This window comes from Montipora capricornis, chromosome 2 (assembly GCF_036669925.1).
Source record: "Montipora capricornis isolate CH-2021 chromosome 2, ASM3666992v2, whole genome shotgun sequence".
NCBI lineage: Eukaryota > Metazoa > Cnidaria > Anthozoa > Scleractinia > Acroporidae > Montipora > Montipora capricornis.
In genome coordinates, this window is record NC_090884.1 from 3665406 (window position 1) to 3683025 (window position 17620).

The 17620-nt window shown below is 37.5% G+C and overlaps 2 protein-coding genes across 2 annotated transcripts in view; one reads left to right on the top strand and one right to left on the bottom strand.

The window, feature by feature from the left end:
• The window catches only part of LOC138038493 (regulator of nonsense transcripts 1-like), a 22921-nt gene extending 15290 nt beyond the window's left edge, over window positions 1-7631 (bottom strand). Inside the window, exons 1-9 of the mRNA XM_068884372.1 lie at window positions 7119-7631; window positions 6170-6259; window positions 4786-4953; window positions 4290-4331; window positions 3723-3819; window positions 3548-3589; window positions 2732-2805; window positions 2399-2486; window positions 1431-1614 (exon numbers count right to left, since the gene is read on the bottom strand). Coding sequence (XP_068740473.1) covers window positions 1431-1614; window positions 2399-2486; window positions 2732-2805; window positions 3548-3589; window positions 3723-3819; window positions 4290-4331; window positions 4786-4953; window positions 6170-6259; window positions 7119-7474 — 1141 coding nt within the window. The 5' untranslated portion in view covers window positions 7475-7631. The remainder of the gene's footprint in view (window positions 1-1430; window positions 1615-2398; window positions 2487-2731; window positions 2806-3547; window positions 3590-3722; window positions 3820-4289; window positions 4332-4785; window positions 4954-6169; window positions 6260-7118) is intronic.
• Window positions 7632-7702: 71 nt separating this feature from the next.
• On the top strand, window positions 7703-17071 carry LOC138038497 (haloacid dehalogenase-like hydrolase domain-containing 5). The gene is made up of 8 exons (XM_068884377.1): window positions 7703-8109; window positions 9295-9407; window positions 9609-9705; window positions 10156-10192; window positions 11278-11449; window positions 12143-12188; window positions 12513-12652; window positions 14602-17071. Exons 1-8 carry the CDS (start codon window positions 7798-7800, stop codon window positions 14948-14950), a joined length of 1266 nt encoding a protein of 421 aa, XP_068740478.1. The 5' UTR covers window positions 7703-7797; the 3' UTR covers window positions 14951-17071.
• Window positions 17072-17620: the final 549 nt, after the last annotated feature.

Below are 17620 nucleotides of genomic sequence, written 5' to 3' on the forward strand. Positions count from 1 at the left end.
TGACAAAATGTGCCCTTTAAACAATAAGCAAAAGAGGTCACAAAGTATGCACAAATATGTAACAAAACCACTTATGATTGTCTGCTCAGCAATGGCATTCTTCTTAAATAATTTATGATAGCCACAGTGACAATGAAAGCAACAACAACAAGATGAATTGTTTTTCCATTTTGACTGGTTTTTACTCATGATCTAATGATGAAAATAGGAATAACTAATTAGTAATAATCTCGGATTATTGAAGTGTGTTTGGCAATCGCTTTGGAAGGAAAGCAGAAGGCTGGAGAAAGAAACAATCTTTGTTTTTATTATACGTGGTCTATGGACCACTTACATGTATTTATTTTTCTAAAAGGTTCTTACAATAATATTGGTTTTCGTAGTCAATCCTGGGGTTTACGAGATAGTATATAAACAAAGTCAATCCTAATAGAGCGACTTTCCTATGACCTTGAAAAATAAAAGTGAAAACAGAACCTAAACAAAAATGCAGAACATTTAATTGGCTTATCGAACAAAAACAAACGAACGCAAATTTTCATTGGCTTAGCGAGCGCGGATGCAAACAACGTCATCTCTCTGTGGAACTTTCTGGAAAGCGATCGGCATTTCGGGTTGACATCATTTGAAATGCAGCAATGTGATTGGGCAATCGAACTGTTTACTGCCCCTATTAGGAGTTTCCTTGGCGGGAATAAGGAGAAACTTTGTTTTAATGTTGTCAAACATTGGTCCGTGAAACAAATTGCGAACACTTTTTCAAGGTCATACGAAAGTCACTCTATGAGGTCATGTCGGATAAGTGTATTTCAAAATCTAGTAGGTGTCAAGTCCAACCTAACGTTCAAGTACGTAAAGCACAGCACAACATGCGTTGATGGCAAAAACTCGCCGATTAAATGGTGTTGAAAGCAATAATCTTGGTTGCCAAAAGTTCCAAATTAAAGAATTTCAAGCACAAACATGCGGGTCAAAAAACAAATGAAACTGGCGTGCGTTCTCCTCTGTTGAATGCAAAAATGTTATTCACCAAAAGTGAGGTGAATAATTATTATTGTTTTAGTATATACCACACAAGTTGAATAAAAAGCAAACCAAAAAACTACTTTATTTTTCCAAAATGTGGTTGGAAATTTCAAATCTTGTGCGCCAGCTACTTGGAGGTGAACAGTACATGGATAATCACCTCCGAGTTCACCTCCAATCAGCACATGCAGAGAGCACTATTCCAAAAATTCTCTGCGAGACAAGCAACGGGTCCGTTCCGAAAATATGCCCTAAATCAATGCCATTTTTGAATGTAGACCCTGCTCATTAATCGCCACCTTAAGGACGGTGCCTACTATTGTTATTGCGCATACATTCTGTGCATCTCGAGACACACATTCTATTTCATTTTAAAATAACTACATGTACTTTCAGTAGGATACTGTTTGGGACTTTGATTACATGACCAACTCCCTGCCAGGGTTTATGCAATTCACCGACGTATCGCAGGCGCAGTTCATCACCAGGCATCAGTCGCATGTCATCATTTGTTTTTGGAAATGAGAAGTAGGCAATCCTCTTCTTGTTAAGACCAATATCCCAGCGAACAACGATGTTATCTTGGGTCTGTCAGAGAAAAAAGGAAGAAAATACTGTAGGTCACAACTTAAATACTGCAAGTTAGAATATCACTAAATGCACAGGAAACTTCCAGTACAAAAGTGTAAAATTCACATGTTTTCCTGTCTTTTTGCTGTATACTCAACAGAACATTACAATATTCCGACTGGTCAATGACGAATGCAAAGAGGTTACAGAGTGCAACAAAAACAGCAACTTTATTGATACCCAACAATAACTAGTGATGACAAAAAAAAAAGAAAGAAATTTAGAGAGAGTGCAATAGAGGTTACAAAGTGCAATTAGGAGGTTTCTATGAAAACACAATGATGGAGTAACTTTGTTGAGATAAACATTATACAGTCTTAAATAAAACATTGTATGAACTTGCTTCAGCATTAATTTTAGTGATTATTTATGGTCATCTGCGTTGTCTTGAAAGTCTTAAAATTTCTTACCTGTGGATTGTGCAATTTTGAGAACTTCCAAAACATCATCACTTTTGCCCATGTAAACCACAAAATGCAATCACATTCATACGATTTCTTATACTGCTACCATTAGCAACAATAATGATAATAAAAAAAATAATAATAACAATAATAATAATATTAATAAAAATAAGGTGCTTAGTTTGTGAACAGAATAACTGACTTGCATGACCAATGCCCCAGGTGCATGGTTTGTGCCCGGTTGACGCGCAAAAAGACACCAGCAAAGACTGTGATAAAATAATAATAATAATAATAATAATAATAATAATTTGATGATGATAATGTCTGTCCATTACCTGTGACTCTTTTAGTTTCTTATCATAATCTGCCTCCAGCTTTACCAGTGGGCCAAAGATGTTCTGATATTGATAAGCATCCTCATACCTGAGGGTGAAGGTAATGATATTGAAACTGAGTTTACTGAATAACTAATACAATGTACATCGTTACCCTGTGCACTATGAACCATGCATTGACCACCTGGCTGATAAGATTGGTTGTCTTTAGGAGCACTTACCGAAACTAATGAATGAGAACAGCATGGAGATAGCAAGTCATGGGACCAAACCTAAAGCTACATGTAACTAAATGGGATTGCTGTACTTGGAATCATAGAAGAACATGCTTACCTAAGAAGAACTTGCTGTGGTTCATCATCAACTCCAGGCTTGTCCAAATCCTCCAGCTTGGCCTCTGGATTATCCTGCAAAATATGATTTGAACCACAGTCAAAAATGCTTGAGAGTTTGCTTTTGAGCCTTAAAAGCAATAATGAGAGTACCATGTCTATGTAAAAAAGGCCTCAACCCATTGACCCCTGAAACTCCCCACACTGAAGAATAAAATCATCTGGGCCCGGTTGTTTAAAAGCCGATTAACGCTAATCCCAGATTAAAAATTAACCAAGGAGTTTATTTCTCTACTCCCAAATGCTTTTCAACGCTGATATTGGCTGAAACTTTACATTAGAAGAAGTCAATCTTGAAAAAAGAAAAATAAGCAAAAGAAGCTTTCACCAAAAAGTTGAAACATGAAACAAAAGTTTACGCTAATCCTGGATTAAGTTAATCGGCTTTCGAACAACCAGGCCCTGGCATTAGAGTAAAATCTACCGTGTATTAAGTCACACTCCGAAATAAAATTGTAATTTAAATATAACTATTGAATTAAGTAAGTTACCCTTTCCTTTTTGGGGGCGACTCTTCAAGATTTTACTCAATGTATCTAACAGGGTAAAATCTACAATATTATTACAAGTATTTTACCCCTCAACAGGCACCAGTCGAGGGTTGATAGGATTATTTAAAATTGTGGCACCAAAATTTTGATCTTTTCCCATCAGTTTTCTTGTATGTGTATTTCTAAACACTTGGGTCAGTGATAGTAAATCAAATTCGTAAGTTAGCTTCTCTGACCTCACAGCTGAAAGAAAAAAGTTCTCAAACCTTCCAAAGTTCTTCTAGCTTGTTTATCTGCTGGGCTGAAATCTACATGTAGAAACAGACAGATATCAGCATACTGTTCAAGATCTGTACATTAGCTTTAGCACTGGAAATTCACAGGTTTCTAAATGGTGACTTTCAAATTATATTATTTATTTTGTTAAATACGTGTACTTGCCTGCCTTGCTCGCAACTGATCCTCGTCAGGGGGGACTTTGACAAGCCAGGACAGGAAGCATCGATCATTGATCAGAGGCTGCCACTGGGCTTGATCCCTGATTGAAAATCCACAAACAACGTTCAAACCTTGTAGAGGGTTCCTTGTTACTTTGTCTTTTTTTTGTTTACTTGAATACTGTAGTTAAGCATTAATTTTAGGAAATTTGGGATATGGGGTAAATTTATGCAGTCAACCTCAATTTGCCATAGAGATTCAAGACATTTGCCAAAGCACATGCTTTAGCAACATGTCCATGTAATTTGCTTTAGCATATGTAATTTGTCTGAGAGATCCATGACATTTGCTAAAGCATGTTACTTGGGATACTTAATATCTGTGTGATTCCTTTAATTTCATGTCCCACATACATGTAGTTTGTAGAACAAGTGATGCAAGATGGGCCTTTTGTACTGTATCTGAGGAGACTAGTCCTACATACTGTATAAGACAACCTGTCAGCAGTAAGGTAATACTAATAATAATCATTTAAAGCCTTTCAATATTGGAACAAACTGTAATAATTACCAGTTCATATCCTTTGAGTTACTCTGGGTTGCACAGGGCTGCCTACAAAATCATGAAACAAATAATAATTTTGATCAAGAGTTCACAACGTTATATCAACAAAATGCAAAGTAGGTCCTCTCCAAACCTACGTCCCACGTATCCCATTGAGCCCTGGGAGTGAAACTTAACAGATTTTACTCTGTCTAATGCCAGATGATTTTACATATCAACTGGGGATATCCTGGAGTCCCTGTGGAGTGAATGGATTAACCCAGTCAGTCCTCTAAGGGACGATTATAGATTTTACTCCGTCTAATGTCAGACGAGGTTTGACTAGTCAATGGGACCACTTCAGGGACAAATGGGTTAAAGGAGACTACACCCAAAAGGAAGGAATTCCTCAAATTTAAGGACCACAAGTGGAATAAGGATAAAAGGGGAAAGTTGAAAACTCTTTTGCTCAGTGATGACAAAAACAGATTAAAGGACATGCATGTAAGAGTTGGATACTGACCTGCATAGCAACACCACCACAGAGTCAGCCTTGGCTGGAATGAAGCCCAACAAGAAGACATTGCGACAGGCACAGTTGTAACATTCCAAAATTGTTTCTCCCAGAGGACCATCCTTGTGAAGTGTCACCTCTTTGTGTTTGGCTCTGACCAAATGGTTAACAATGTGGCTGCAAGAAAAAGTTAAGTAAATTAATCACGAAGAAAAAAAAAACAAAAAGTAAGAATCAAGGCAAAAAAGACAGAAACAAAAAGAGGCTATAGGTATATTTTCCAGAAACACCTCCAAGTGCAAAGTTCACAGGACCACAGAATTTGAAATGTTTTATTTTCACCCAGAGAGCCTCTAGCTGTTTAGTAAGCACCCTGAACTAAAAAGAGCAGCTCCTCTAGTCTACATGCCACGCAAAAAATAAATGGACCATTTCAGAGTTGACCTTACCCTTGATTTCTGAGCTAGTCGAGGAGCATCTTTTGTTTTTGTTTTAGCACTTTGAATGAAAACTTGATTTTATTCAAAAAATGATCCATTTCAGACACTTTTTGATGAAGTACAACACTAACTCAAGAATGGTCTAATGGTCTATGAAAACTATACTCAGGTGACCAAATGCAAGCTTAGGCAACTTACTCTGCTTGCACTCCAAAATTGTGCATAAGCATTGTTTCCAGCTTCTCTTGAGACTTACAATAATCTCAACAAAAAAATAAAAAGCAATGCTTATCCAAAATTTTAGACTCAGCCTGGGCAAACAAAGAGTATTATGGTATTTTTGAAACCCTTTTGGGCAGTGCCACTGTCACTGATCAACCATAGCGTCAGGATTGTTAAAAGGAGACAGCTACTAACAAAAATCATGGCATACTTTGCACCCTTATGCTCAGCCATCAACACAGCTGTGGTGCAATCTGTAACTTAAAGGGGCTAGGTCACGCTATTTCAGGTAATTTTGTTTAATTTTGTTAATTATGAGCTCTAAACGTCAAATTGGTAGAGCAAGAGTCTTTCATTTGCAAACTCACGGCCACATAACAACTGAGAATGATTTTCCAGCTTTGTAAATGATATTTTGATATAGACTGATATAAATTTGAAAAAAGGTGGGCTGACATTTTTCAAATTTACCCAAATTCAATCCATTTCAATCCTCTCCAGTTTTGTCCATCCATGTCCCTTCTTGGCTTCCCTGTGTTTTGTTAGAGTTCTTCTATAGTTTTGAACAGTTATTTTGATATTTTAGTTAATTCTATGACCATTCGATCAGTGCTGAAATTGCCTAAAATTGCGTGACATAGCCCCTTTAAGACATTTGCATTTCCGCAATCCTCACCACCTCCTGCAACCACTGCATGAGCATGTGCATTAAAGTACAAAAAGAGCATTACCTGCCAGCCGTGTTTCCTCTGCCATTACAAAACCATTTCTTACATTGAATACACTGAACCACAGATGCAGGGTCATGGACGCCACAATATCTGCAAAAAGATTGTAATTAGCTCTTACTAACCGATCAACCGGTATGGGAGAATCTTGACCAAGGTCTTCATTGATGCAAAGACTTCTTTTAGTGTTTTGGATTTTGACTAAAATAGCATCATACTGCCCCTTTAAAAGCTTGTGCAAATATTTCAGTTTGAAAGATTTTACTTTAGATGGAAAGAAATTCATTTAAGACAGCATGACTATTCTGAGGGTGGGGGAGAGGGGTGAGGGGTGAGGGATTAACCCTAAGGCTAACATTTTTGTAAAGGTTTGGGTTATTTCAGCTATGGTACCCTTCACTCCCTACCCCAACCCCTACCCCTAACCCTCTACCCCCTACCCCACCCCTGGAATAGTCATGCCACATTCAAGAGGTACTTTTTACAGGATTAAAACCATATAACTATGCTTTCCTCAACAAATATGACGAATGTACCAGCTGATAATTTAATTTTTTGACCCCAATCCCCTTCCTCAACTAATGAATGACTCTTCTGGATTTCTGAAGTATTGTATCAAATCCCACTTAAATATTCATATAGCAGCTTCCCTACAGTTCAACGAGCAAAAACTCTTATTATTGTGTCACTTTAAAAGGATTCGAGACAGGAAAACTGAAAGCTTTTGGAAAACTAGAGATTGTAAAATTAAAGCCTTCTTCCGCAATTTTAAACTTGCGTACAGTCTTAACATTTAAGTTTCTTATGGTGATCCAGCGAGTATTAAATGGCCTTGACGCTTTAAATTGCTCCTTTATAGCGGCTTTAAAACATGATCAAAACGCCCTACTAAAACATTTTGATGGCTTATGAAACAACAAAATGACTACTCTTGAACTGAACTTAAACTTACCTGCAAGCGTAGGCTGGAAGATCTTTTGTGTAAAAGGTTTCGTCTTCGTCTTCTTCAAAGTTTAGCTCTCCTAAAGCGTTGCTAACCTTAGAAACGCCACTGTCCGTCTTTGAATCTTCATTAACCGCTACTGGACCATTGCTGAGGTCTTCCTTCTGGTCAACGGCATTTCCGTTAACCAAAGGCTGGCTACTTTCAGGTTGCGAAGCTTGTGACTGCGTTTGAGTTTGGGAAGGGACAGTAAAATCGTGAAATTCATATTCACTGCCCTGGGTATCTGCTCCGAAATCAGGTTCTTCGGTGTCTAAAAAAGTAAGCGTTTGTGATGCAGGGCCGTAAGAGTCTACGGTGCTCATCTTCGACGGGCGATATTCGTTAAAACGTGAATGCTTTCGACAAAACGGAACAGTTTTGAATTCAACACAAGAACGTGGCCAAGATGGCGACCAAAGCCACGCGACTCCTGTTTCGTAATATTTTTTGCCGGAGATCGGGTTTGTCCGACAAATGACGATGGGTGATCGAGTTTCCGAACATACATCGACCGATGTTGCAAGGGAAATTCCCACAATGCTTCCCGAGGGAGAGGTATTCTTGGCCTTCTGTTTTTGTTCGTTCATTTCATTTATTTAATTTCTCAAAAAATTTCACGTGATTTGCATGCCCGGGATACACTGCGATGTCTTTCTATCTCACCTCGCGTCTTACCTTTCAACAATCGAAACTAAGCGATGTTCTGCGTTTTTGCGGTGTTCGATTTTTCTGTGACAATCCCACGCTTAGATTATCGCAGAGGCCGGCTTTTCCGTCATTTGGCGTCTTGCTGGATATTGACGGGGTACTTGTGAGAGGTCGGAAGCCAATCCCAGGGGCAAGAGAAGCCCTTGAAATGCTCCGACAAGCAGAAGTTCCCTCAGTGTTTTTAACTAATGGAGGTTGTGAGTCAGAAAAGGAAGCTGCAGAACGTCTATCCGACAAGATTGGTTTTGAGGTAATTATTTCTAAAGTACATGGACATTTTCCATGTGTGTTTGGTTGGATTGGGGTGGATGGGTGGAGGGGGTAAGTAGGGTTAGGGTGTTTTGGGATTAGTTTTAGAGTAAGGCATCAAATATGTACCAAGCAGGTGACTGTTGATTTTGCAAGGATAATGATGGCCTTTGGGCTCCACAAGTCACTTTTAAGTCATACGTGTCCTACAGCAACTTCTATAGCGAAATTCAATCAAGTGTCGTAAAACCAAAACCAAAGTAATTACTTTGGCCAATCAAAAAGGGCGGAGACAATCCAGTAAACCAATCAAAATTAAAACTCGATAATCACACATAGCTGACACAAAGCTTGGGGAAATGGTTTTGGTTTCACTTCTGATCGGTTGAAAAAGTGGTGCGAGAACTTCGAACCAATCACTGAGTGAAGTAATGCAAAACCAAAGTAATTCACTGATTACTTTTTGACACTCAATTGGAAACCGCTCTATACTGTAAATTATACATCATTAGGGATGTTTAAATCGGAGGACAACTATAAATACAAGTTTTCTGTTCTGAGCACATGCACTTTCGATAAATGTTGGCCTGCAAACCTTATGTGCATTCTCAGTACAGAAAACTCATACTTGTAGTCATCCTTGTCCTGAAGGTCCCTTTTAAAAAGCATGCAGCACGTCCTTGACATTGAGAACCTAAGGTAACATGAACAGGAAGTGACTTCTTTAAAGAAAGTAAACATGGCTTGAATTAGTCATGGAGATCCTGGAAAGTTATGGATTTCCAATATTGTAAATCTTGGAAAATGTGAACTAGTCCATGTTGTATTCTGGACGGTAAACATTTCAGGGTAATGTGTCATGGATTTTGTCTTATATGTATTGGTAGTCACATGATTTTGAGTGCAATTTGGAAAAAATTAGGCACAATTATGCAATGAAAGGTCACACAGAAAAGGGTTCAGAAGGTTGCCGAAGTCGTTTAAACAGTTTTAATCAAGTGTACGTGTACAATTTCTGAGCACCGAGATCAATACGTTCTAGAAAACATGTGTTCTTTTTAACCTAATGCTACAGTATATATCCAGCACTAAATGTCCCATTACAAGTAAAATGATACATGACAATGAATCAATATTAATATAATAGTTATCATTGTTGTCTTCCTGGTTGTTTTGTTGTTTACAGGTAAGAGAGGATCAAATGGTTTTGTCTCATACACCTTTAAAAATGTTTAACTGGTTACACAAGAAACATGTTTTGATATCCGGACAACAGAACATTAAGGAAATCATACAAGGGTATCCTTTTTGGTATTATTTTGTGCATTGATAAAATCTTTGTCAAGGTTATACACTTGATATCAATGTAATTTGAACCTCAACATAGTATTCATGTAAAACATGAAATCCTGTTACAATCATCCGAATGAATACACTGGTTATTTTTTGTTTTCTTTTTTTGTATTGAGACATAAGATTTTCCTTTAACTTATACATCAGCTATGGATTCACCAAAGTGTCAGATATTGAAGACGTAAGAAAAGCTTATCCTTTACTAGACATGGCTGACCGGGAGAGAAGATATGATCAAATAAATGTAAGTAGAATGAGCAACGAGAAGATAGAGGTGGAAAAGCTCAGTGACCTGTTCATAATGACTGACCTTAGCTTGCAAACTGAATTTCCAGAACTTTTAGTTGACTGTGAATTTCTTAGAACTTAGGAAACTTTGACTGAATTTCTAAGAACTTTTTATAATAATTGACCAGTCACATCAATGTGCAGATAGTTCATACCATCTGCTGATGTTACACAAAGCACATGACTCTGAAGATGATCTCCGCTCAGGTTGTCGAAACCTAAGTCATTGTCATCCTAAGCAGTCTCAGGACTACACTGAACGGGACGATCACACTCCACTTAATCAAGTATCCAGAGTTGCTTGTAATTGTGAAAGATGCATGTCTTTTGCAAATGTTTCAGATATTAATTTTGATGCACACAGGACTTCACTAAATTAAAGTTTTTATTAAATTCATTCTCTTAGCTTGGCATTCCAGTCGAAGAATTACCACCCATTGAAGGTATGTGGTGTTCAAACAATTTATTATTATTATTATTATTATTATTATTATTATTGAAATTTTGGTAAAAATAATTTTAACCTGGGCTAATTCTCTGAACTCTTGTATACCATGCTGTTTCACATTATGGCCAGCCCTACCAACATGAAAGAATGTTGACAAAATTGATTGTACTTACCAGAAGAGAAACTTGGCAAACAGTGCTACAACCCATCTATTTAGACTATTTTTGAGAGCACGCCATTTTGTATTCTGGACCATATACATGTACAGTACATTTCAGGGTTTCCAAGGTCATGGATTTTGTCTTTTTTGGCCCATGAGAGTCCTGGAAAGGTCATGGAATTTTAGGACACAAAAAGTGTATGAACCCTGAAAATACTAGGCTACTTTTCAGGCTAACATTTAACTGTATTACGATTCACAAAATTAATGATAATAATGTGTGACCTGAGTCTTGCATTTCTGTTGACTTATGGTTTAAAGTGGTACTACGACCAAAAAACAAATCTTTTTTTCTTTGGATTTCAAAACTATGTTAACTAAACACTAAGTGACCAAAGTTTTAAGTTCTGATTTAAAAAAGACAGGTATTTATTTTAACTGGAATTTCCTTGTTTATTGGTCTGCCATTACTAACTTTAAGATCTTGAGAGAGCTGGGTCGAAGAGAAAATGACGTCAAAGACTCACTAGTTTAAGAATGCAATGCGTGTGTATGTGGCTGAATTAATATGCAGCACGGGAGTTTCAGGCTTTCAGAGGTTTAAACCCGTGTTTTGCATATACATGTATAATAAATTGCATTTACACGCTGAAATTTTAAGCTAGTGAGTAAATGATGTCATTTTCTCTAGATGCAACCCTCTGAGGTTCAGTCGGTCAGTTTTGAACGTGAGTAATGGCGGACCGTGAAATCCAAAACTTACACTCAAAATAAACAGCCTTTGGATAAAACTCAAAGCTCAAAATTTTGCCAGTTAGATGTTAAGCGAACACGCTTTCAAAATCTGAAGAAAAAAAGGAAATGATTTTTTTGATCATAGTACCACTTTTTTAAGGAATTTACAACTTTTTGATTGGTAGCGGTACTCCTGCTTGGTGAACCAGTGCGGTGGGAGACAAACCTTCAGCTTATTGTCGACCTTCTTGTCACCAGTGGAAGCCCTTCTTCAAGTTCCACGACATCCAATGAGCACATTCCAGTGATTGCAGTAAACACTGATTTATTATACGTGGCAGAAGCTCCCTTGCCAAGGTATTTTTTGTTACTACTGTACATGTAAGTGTGATGTGATGATAATTTTTCATAGCTTGGCGTCATAGCTCAGTTGGTTAGAGTGTCGCACTGGAATCGCGAGGTCATGGGTTCAAACCCTGTTGAAGTCCTGAATTTTTGAGGCTTCTCTACGCAATTGTAAAATTGCGCTCATAACTGCAAAGATCATAGCTTCACTTGATTTCATATCTGCAGTTCATGTATGATTCATTTCATATACCATTTCATCATTGATAATTTTTCAGTAGGTTAGAAAGTTAGTCCCTCTTAAAGTTATAATGTTTGTCTGAAACACTGTGTAGGCAGCGACAAACCCTGACCTTGCAGTCCTAATAAATTATTGACAGCCCAGAAAGTTTTCGAAAGGTTGGTTTGTGGGGATAGTCAGCAGTCTAGGGGTCTTGTTAAGCACCCAGTGTTGCAAAGGTGGAAATCCTTTCATTATAGAAATCCAAAAGAAAACCTGACAAACACCCTCCATGTGCTCCGACGCAGGTGAACGGAGCTGTCAAGTGAGAGAAAACAAACAATTGATTTTCGTAAGTAAGAACATGAGTGACGTGTGACAAAGTGCATTTTTGCCCTCTGTCCACCCAGTATCCCTAACACTCAATCTAAAAGTTGTTCATTGACAGATATTTTGAAACTTCTTTGGAACTCTTTTTTATATAGGTTTGGTCACGGAGCTTTCTTGATGTGTCTTGAGGCTCTTTACAAGGTGAGTTGATTGCAAAAAGCTTATTATACCAACAGCTTTGCTGGAGTTAAGTATCATGGTTGATGCCACACGTAACGTACTATACATGGTGCAACAGTGTTATGTGTTGGCAAAAATGGTCAACGATGGTTCCTTTAGAAAAGTGGAGTTCCTTTAGGTCTTAGCAGCTTATTCAGTCACTTTATACATGTATACTAATGCCATGTGATCTAATAGTGAGCTCATCTCCCAACCCAAGCCTTTTGCTCATGCAATAACAAAACAAATTATGCTGTATTACAGCTGGTCACAGCTGACTAGCTATTATTAAATTTTCGTTTTTAGAAACTGACTGGTAACAAGTTGATTTACACAGCTCTTCTGGGGAAACCAAATTTGGCAAGCTACCAGTATGCTGAACATTGTCTCTTAAATCAAGTCAATGAAAGCAGTTCAAGTCAAATCAATTCACTCTATGCTATCGGGTAAGGTTTTTTTTCACATAAATTTAGGGGTGAAGCTCAGCTTGAATTGCTTTTTCATAAATGAAAATGAAAACAATGAAATTACTCCATATCAATTTGAATCAATTTGCTTCAGACAGGCAATCAGGAAAGCACAAATTTATTTACTAGTTTCAGCTCTTGGACTCCTTCAATTTGACTAATGTATGATGCTGTTATGTGGTCTCATTGATCAGAAGACCATTTACAAGATTACTCTGAGCCAATCGCATTGCTGAAAGAACAGCCAGACTACAACACCTAGGACTCTGTGCCCTACTCTTTTAGAATAGTGTCTGGGATCTTTATTGTCCCACAGAGTTTATGAACCAAATATTTATTGAAGCTAAAGTTTGATGCATAAGTTAGGTGGAAGCAAAGTTGGTTCACTACCAGAAGGCCAAAATTCAATATTCTTAGCGACTTCAATATTTAATGATAAAAGCTAAACTTTCAAGTTCGATCGAATGGTTGTGAAATTAGCATATAGAGCCAAAGCTTAAAATACATGTGAACTTGAAATTGTTTTTAAAAATACTTTGGAATTCCCACATATTTTAAGTTTTGCCCCTATAATTACGCTAATTTCACAACCATTCAATCAAACCACAGAGAGACCTGTGTCGAAACAAGGTTCTTATTAATTATCGCTAGTTTCTATTTTTAAATGTTTACCGAAGAAACTTCTTTTAAGACTTCAACGTTGTTATTTTGTTTAATTTCTTTGTATAATGTACCTGTTGTTAACTACTGCAACTTGGTTGCAATTTGACAAAAAAGAGGTTTTTTAATTACAGTATATTGTTATTTAGTAAATTATCATGCCTTTAATAATGAAGGGCTCTGACCAAAATGTTTAAACATAGCTAAATAACATGACTTGTTTGTTTTTGTTGTTTTCTGCAAGATTGCCATTGAAGGCGTGGGGTTAAGGTTTTTGGTTTCTTTGTTTCTCATTGCCTTGCTTTTTGGCATACACCTTGAGGCACTTCTTTTAAGTACTGTGGGTTGAAGCAGTTGCTTTAGGGAAAAATGGGAATTTTCTTGTTTTGCGAAAATCACGAAAGACAACTGACAGGTGAGGTGATGAGAGTACCCTCTCAATCTGACAGTGCCAAAGATTTGAGTAACTTTACAGAAATGGTTTGGAAATGGTTTGAGCCCAGAAATGACGTAACTTGATGGAATTAACTTTGATCCTCTGGGTGAGTGTAGTCTTGAGAAGGACTTTTACTGGCAACTGACATTTTGACGATGTGAGAGGAAGTCAAGTGATAGTGTGTTGGTAGTTGATTGTATAAAATACTCGACTCTGTGACCTTATGGGTCATCAAAAACGTGATGTTAATAAGACATTTAAATAACTGTTTGGTCTATAACTGTTTTACTATCACCCAGCTAGTGGGCTAATGCAAATCTTGCATTTTAATTGGTTATGCTACTTGAGGACCATTAGTAAATTATAGACTATTAGTAATAGTCCTAGAGTAGCGAAAAAAAACGATGCTTTCTCTTGTTTTATTCCCAAATAAACATTTCTTCAACTTGCATTTGTTAACTTTGTTGTTGCCTTTTCTGTCCAGCTACTAGTTGGGTGATACTAAAACAATTACACCCTTCACCCTCAAGTGCCACGGGTCAATAGCCCATTTGGGTTTGCATCATGGACTATTGACCCGTAGCCGGCATCTCATTGTTAAATAGACCAAAATGCAAAAATGGCACCTAGTAAATATTATTCTTCAGTTTTTATGTAATTTAGACTTATTTGCCTGGTTGAAACTTGTGTTTTTGCTGTAAAACGAGGTTAGTAGGACTAACTGTAGCACAAAGATAAAAGAACAGTTTATTAGCTGCCATTTTTGTATTCCATGTATCTTTTGTTTGACAGGTGACAGAGACAGTTGATGTATTTATTATTTTAATTTCAGTGATAACCTGGACACAGATATTTATGGAGCCAATATGTGTAATGAATATTTGAAGGCATTTCATGAAACTGATAAAGACAGGATTATAAATCATTTCACAAGAACTAGCGTGGAGGTAAAAGGCAATGCTGCTATGAAGTGGATGCCAGAGGTTAGGAGGATAGAGTCAATTTTAGTTCATACTGGAGTTTCATCGCAAGATGGTGAAAACCCACCAAACTCTGAAGGAGCACGCTTCCAGCACCGCGATATACTTTTTCAACCTCATCTTAGAAGAGCTTGTCATGTTGTGGATGACGTAACAGCAGCAGTTGAACTCATCTTAAAAATGGAACAGGGTTGTTCCTAGCACTGATACTCTAGAGATAGTAACATAGTTGCATAGTTAATTTTGATTATTAGATTGTTCTGCATTGGAGGAGATGGTTAAATGTTGTATTAGGGACTTTACGGAACTTAAGCAACTACGACGGCAACGGGAACTCACAATATAAATTCGCCTTGTATTGTGACTACCCAATAGGCCTTATTCACGATAGGTGCCATGTTGGTTTTCAAATTGTAATGCAAATTAGCCATGTGTTATGCTGGGGGGCAAACATTGAAAAAAAGGCAAATTGCGGAAAATCGGCTGGTCGAAATATTGAAATAACATTGCTAAAAGTACCTTTTAGAATTTAGAATTAAGTACTTTTTATGTTAATTTTATGTCTTTTGATTCCCTTTGACATTTTGACTTTCTCCTTCGTTATCTGCTCATTTTTCACTAAACAAACATCAAGTAACTTGTGTAATTTGTAATCATTCTATTTTACTACTTAGGTGATAAACATTCAATGAACATGAAACAAATCATCTGTGTGGCTAAGATGTTCATTATAACCTACCGAACTTGTGTTGTTTGCCCCCTCAGAAGTGTGTGGCTAATTTGCATGATAATAGCAAATCCAACATGGCGGCCATCGCGAGTAAGGGCTATTCAACACATGGTTCACGTCCTACAATGAGGGCCAAGTAGGCTACAAACAAATTGGTACGAGCGGTTTCAGAGTTAAATTAGAGAATGAAGGATTCTCTGTTGCATGCTTACGTTGTCGTCAAAACCTCGAATTTGGTGATTTCACTTCGTCGTTATGCAGAGGACCGCTAAGATACTTGCTAAAATCCGTGCTGCACGATTCTTTATACTCTTTCAACCAATGATATTATTGTTTTGTGACGAGGAAGTAGCCGTTGCCGTTTCTTAAAAAGGGAATTTAAAAAACGGCTACGGCAACGACAACGCCAAAAAGCAGTAATATTATTGTTTCCACTGTTACCACTTTCCTCTGATCAGTGTAACTATAGCTTTAAATATCCGTGAAACGGAGCACTGTTAGAGGGAGGGGGGTAAAAGGTGCACCGTCGGCTTCCATTGATACCAGTTTCGTAACTGAAGGAACTACCGACGTTAAATAAATTGACTTGATTTTGATGACTTGAGCGAAGAATAATAGGTATACAAAGAAGGTATTAATGACAATGTAGTCAACAACTATGTGCGCGAAATAGCAATGAAATGCGAAAGAAGTAAACACGGTAAGATCTTATACGGGACTCGACGCACTTTACCTGATATTAAGGGGCCTATGTTACGTTATTTTCGGGCGTTTAGGGAAATCTTTAGTTGATCACGAGTTTAAAACTCAAAAATGGTAATGTGGAATTCCTTTACTGATAAAATTACAGTTAGATCACAAACAAGATGATTATGAGCAAAAAGGACCTTTATTCGGGCGATTTGCCATAAAGTTGAAAAACGTCGGGCCTTTTTGTCAAGATTACCCAAATGCAATCCGTTTCAATCTTGTTCATCCATGCAATCTTCAGTCTTTTCTTCGTCCATGCTTCTCTTTCTTTTTGCTGTATTTCTTTTACGTTGTTCCACAGTTTTAAGTGGTTATTGTAATGTTTGATTTCTTCAGTGTTCTCTCACATAGATAAATAGCAACTTCCTCTGCTCGCATATAGCTTATATACTACTTCCCCACCGACGCAGCACCACAGTTCTTTAGAAACCACCCCCTTCATTCATTTATAGCTTAGCTAGTCGAGGCGGAAAGAGGAAACTTGAACATGAGGTTAATTCAACAGGAGGAGATTGAGAAAAAGAAAGAAAAGGAGAGGAATAAGGAAGATAGATCTATACAAACGATACAGAGATGAACTAGAGTTATTGCAATACAACGTTACAAATTGCAAGCCTAATTTACATTCCATTTCATCTTTCTTAATTTATTAACTAAAGTAGGTGTGTCAACGTAAGTATCCTCCATTTCAGAATGTTTCATTCTACTTGTTGGGCATTTTGGGTGTAATGAAATTACATCATTTTGCGGGGGATGCACATTTTTAGGTTTTCATTCTGGCGGTGTCTTCTGTATTCTGTAGATCCTTTGTTGAGTGAAAAAATTTATATATTTGAAGTGCAGATTGTGGACAAACGGGAGAAGTCATCTTCGCAGTTATCGGGACAATTTAATCAATTGTCTCTCATAGCTAGACGCCTGATGCTGGTGCAATGCTAACACATACAAAAATTTGGTTTTATCAACGGAGTTGATAATGTAAATTGACCACCGTACAGAGACTCTAAAAGCTGACGTTTCGAGCGTTAGCCCTTCGTCAGAGCGAATCGTGCAAGTATGGTTATGTGTAGTTTTTATAGTAGAGTAGGAGCTACGCTGTTGGTGGTAACATGGCAACGTTAAAAATAGGAATATATTAGTTAAATGAAAAGCGTTCGTTAATACCGTGAGGATTAAGCGTGCCGACTTGGAAGATGAATTCTTGTTCCAGATTCTTGCGGCTTTCCGTCGTACCTTGATGTAGGGAAAGGCCGCAGATGTTGAGAAGAATGACAAGGATGCATCTAAGCCAGTCGCTCGTCATTTTAATCTCCCTAACCACTCCAAAAAAACAACATGGCTATCTGCGGCTTTTCCCTACATCAAGGTACGACTTCATCTTCCAAATCGGC